General features: G+C 43.4%; 2 protein-coding genes across 2 annotated transcripts; both read right to left on the minus strand.

Moving 5' to 3' along the window:
* Positions 1-223: 223 nt before the first annotated feature.
* Positions 224-1,816, minus strand: LOC132555133 (uncharacterized protein K02A2.6-like). The gene has a single exon (XM_060219482.1). It carries the CDS (start codon positions 1,814-1,816, stop codon positions 224-226), a length of 1,593 nt encoding a protein of 530 aa, XP_060075465.1.
* Positions 1,817-2,111: 295 nt separating this feature from the next.
* Positions 2,112-3,887, minus strand: LOC132555134 (uncharacterized protein K02A2.6-like). Its single transcript, XM_060219484.1, has one exon. The coding sequence runs from the start codon at positions 3,885-3,887 to the stop codon at positions 2,112-2,114; it is 1,776 nt and encodes a 591-aa protein (XP_060075467.1).
* Positions 3,888-4,170: the final 283 nt, after the last annotated feature.

The following is a 4,170-nucleotide window of genomic DNA, read 5'->3' on the forward strand; positions in this document are numbered from 1 at the left end:
CGGATCTATTATATCCGGAATTACATATAATGATACTACTACACTACACTCCTTCCCTTTAAATTGTCTTGTTCATGTACACAATCAAAATAAGATCTTTGAAACTTCCAATTCTCTTTAACCAGTCTTTGGTATAGAATTACTTGAAACACGTTAACTGAAAAAAACACTTTTTAAATGTTACTGAACATTTTAACCAAGTCAATAAAGAACTATTCACAAATCAAGGCGAGCGATACCTTGGAGGATTGCGTCTCAATGGAATGGAAACCGAGGCATCAGGAGTGTACGGTGTGTTCCTTGTAATGTCTGTCTTATTTGTAGGTGACAACATGGTTGCTGGAGACACCTGAAGAGGTTTGGACACAACAGGTGCTGGAGATGTGTCTGATAAAATCAATGACGATTTCTGCGGTGCCTGTTGTATCTCGGGTACTGATGTCGAAATATCACTTGTCATAATCGGTTGAGTTGTATGTAAACTAGTGTCGACAACCTTTTCCGTCTCCATCTTTGTTGGTCCATCATTGAGTATTTCCTCTCCCGACGACACGATATGATCGACATGTGCATACCGGATATTTGGTCCGACGCGCACTAAGTAAGTCAAGGGACCCAACTGCTTCACAATCTTCCCTGGAACCCATTTCTCCAGTCCTCCGCGAAAATTCCTAACACGAACTGTTTGGTTCGCCACAAATGATCTGACTTGCACTCGCCCTTTGTCGTGATGTTTCTTTTGCATAATTTGTTTACAACTAACTCTCCCCTCCAAATTAGGTTGTAAGAGCGAAAATTTGTTTCGGAGTTGTCTCTTCAAAAACAATTCCGCAGGAGACACACCTGTTACTGAGTGAGGTGTTGACCGGTACTTCAACAAAAAGTTACTAAGGCGATGCTGCATGGAATACTGTTCATCACCGTTTAAAACCTGTTTCAGGAGTGCCCGCTTAAGGATTTGCACAGACCGCTCCGCTGCACCATTCGATGCGGGATGGTACGGAAGTACAAGAGTATGTTTCACTCCGTTCTTAACCATGAACTGTTCAAATTCACTAGAAATGAATTGGGGCCCATTATCTGATACAATCTCCTCGGGGAGATCATATGACGCGAATAACCACCGCAAGACCTCAATTGTCCTATTTGAGGTTGTGGACGTCATGTGAAACACTTCCAACCACTTCGAATGGCTATCTATAACAACCAAGAAATGCTGTTTGTCCTTCTCCGCGAAGTCAATGTGTAACCTTTGCCACACTCGTTTTGGCCAGCTCCACGAAAAAAGTGGTGCTACAGGGGGTGTGTTACGTGAACTTTGACACACACTACAGGCATTGACCAAAGTCTCAATTTCCTTATCGAGATTAGGCCACCAAAGATAGCTTCTGGCTAGTGCTTTCATAGCACACAATCCAACATGCTGTTCATGAAGGTCATTCAGAAGTCGTTCGCGTAAAGCAGGAGGTATGATCACGCGCAAACCCCATAATAGACATCCTTGTTCGGTTGATAGGTGTTCTCGGTGCTGGAAGTATGGTTGGAGATTAGCTTCAGCCACGTAATTAGGCCACCCATTTAATGTATGACTCAGGACTTTGGAAAGAACTGGGTCCTTCCTCGTTTCTTCTTTGATGTCCTCAGATCTCAAGGGTAGTTCGTCAAGTTGTGTGGAATGGTAAATATTGGCCTCCTCAGACCTACTGTCAGACTCTATCGGTAGACGGGAAAACGCATCAGCGTTAGCATGTTCTTCACCTTTACGATATGCAATATCATACTGATAGGCCGATAGTATTAAGGCCCAGCGTTGCATTCTTGCCGCCGCCAACGCAGGTACTCCGGTCTTTGGTCCTAGTATCCGAGTCAGTGGCTTGTGATCGGTCACTAATGTGAAACGTCGACCATACAAATATTTATGAAACTTCTTCACACCAAATATCAAACTCAATGCCTCCTTCTCTATTTGGGCATAGTTCCTTTCACTTTACGACAGCGTCCGCGAAGCAAATGCAATGGGTCGTTCCTCACCCTCCTCCGACACATGGGAGATAACCGCTCCTAAGCCGTATGCTGACGCGTCGCAAGCCAATCGTACAGGCTTGCCTGGATCATAGTGTACAAGCTAAGATTTGGTCCATCACGGACTGAAAGATGGCTGGTGCGGATGATACCCCGAACGGTAAGCGATGAAATTGAAACAATCCTAGGTGTGTATTGATTGTTAAGTATCGTTCAGACATCTTGTCAAGAGCGAGCTGTTGATAAGCCTGCGACAAATCAAGTTTGGTAAACGTCTGTTCTCCCGCGAGCTGAGCAAACATATCCTCCACATTGGGTAGAGGATATTGCTGTTCCTCAAGGCACTGATTAATAGTTACCTTAAAATCACAACATAGGCGAATAGACTTGTCCGACTTGGGTACTACCACTATTGGTGTTGCCCAATCACTTTGGTCCACTCGAGATATGATGCCCTCATTCTGTAGTCTAGTAAGTTCCTTCTCCAACGGTTCCTTAAGAGCAAATGGAACTGGGCGAGCCTTAAAAAGATAAGACTGGGCTTCCGGTTTCACGCGAATCCGTGCCTGAAAGTTCTTGATAGTACCTAACCCCTTTTCAAATAATTTGTCATGTTTATGCAGGAGCTCTTTTATGTTTATAGCACTATTTGTTATCGGCTTGACTGAGAAAATTTTCGCCCAATCCAACTTCAAATACTGAAGCCAATCACGTCCAAGAAGAGCTGGTTTCTTACCCGAAGCTATTCGTAATGGTAAGATACGACTCTGTTCACTATAGACCACTGGTACCTGTATCTCTCCGACTATTGGCACTTTACCTCCTCCATAGTCTCTCAGCTTAATGGAAGGTTTCTGTAATGGTAAGCGCTTAAGGTGCTCCTCATATACACTCTCCGACACAATCGTAGCCGCGGCACCAGTATCCAACTCGAAATTAATCGGATATCCGTCCACTCTTACAGTGACCCGGTACTCTTCACCCATTGTCTTGGTACTCTGAGTATGATGCGTATGTTCATATAGACCAAACAATCCAAAATCTTCATCATCATCAGTGTCTACGCCTTGATATCGAACATTTTTCTTCTTATATTTACACTTTCTTCCAATGTGTCCGACTCGCTGACACTCATAACATTTCTCATTTTTGAATTTACAGTCATCAGGGGAGTGCTTGCCTCCACATCTAAAACACTGCTTCCTGTCATGACAGTTACCTGATTTCTGTTTACTGGGGGTAGTTTTCTCAAACTTTTCACTTCTCTGTCCCTGCATCCCTCCTTTAAAACTGTTTCTTCCGCCGCGCTTAACATGGTGTATCGGCACTTCCGGTTTAGCCATGACATGTATTTCACTTGTGTTCTTGTAGGCCATTTCCATGGCCTGGGCGATTTGAACTGCTTTATTAAAATCCAAGTCAGTTTCAGCTAACAGTTTTTTCTGGATTACATCATTTTTCAACCCACATACAAATCTGTCACGTAGGGCTTGATTCAGAAAATCACCAAAATCACAGTCAACTGACAACCTTTTCAGACTTGCCAAGTAATCAGAAATAGTTTCTGTGTCATTTTGTTTCCGTGAGTGAAATTTAAATCTCTCTGCGATTACTAGGGGCTTTGGCCTAAAATGTAACTTCAACGTCTGTTTCAGTTCAACTTTTGTCTTGGTACTTGGAATATCAGGGGTAATCAGGTCCCGTAACAAGCTATATGTGTGCGCACCAACTACAGCTAAAAATACGGCTACCCGCTTGTCGTTAGCAACTTTATTCGCGGCGAAGTACTGTTCAAGCCTCTCGGTATAACATTGGAAATCCTCTTTCCCTTCGACATATTCCCCTATTCGTCCTACCTTTGCCATGGTGTATACCAACACTGAGCTGCTCGTCCAACTGTCAATTTGAAAATCCTCGTCGCCAGTGTAACATCTCAGCCTAGGTTCTTAATTAGCCTACAGACAGACGACACAACTCGTACAAATGGCGTTAACAAGCATGGACTGCTTTTCGTTTATTCGGACCATCTCAATACTCTACATGTAAGTACAGGGTAATGGTCGAGGAGTCAAAATGGATCTTGGGATTGACTAAGAGCTGGAATCGGATCTATTATATCCGGAATTACATATAATGACACTACTACAC

The sequence above is a fragment of the Ylistrum balloti genome, unplaced genomic scaffold (genome assembly GCF_031769215.1).
Source record: "Ylistrum balloti isolate Yb309-2 unplaced genomic scaffold, AGI_CSIRO_Ybal_v1 Utg370454, whole genome shotgun sequence".
In the NCBI taxonomy this organism is placed as follows: domain Eukaryota; kingdom Metazoa; phylum Mollusca; class Bivalvia; order Pectinida; family Pectinidae; genus Ylistrum; species Ylistrum balloti.

What these genes read in the sequence shown, in the direction of transcription:
- LOC132555134 (XM_060219484.1), bottom strand. Translation starts at nt 3,887, where the DNA reads ATGGCAAAGGTAGGACGAATAGGGGAATATGTCGAAGGGAAAGAGGAT.
- LOC132555133 (XM_060219482.1), bottom strand. Translation starts at nt 1,816, where the DNA reads ATGCAACGCTGGGCCTTAATACTATCGGCCTATCAGTATGATATTGCA.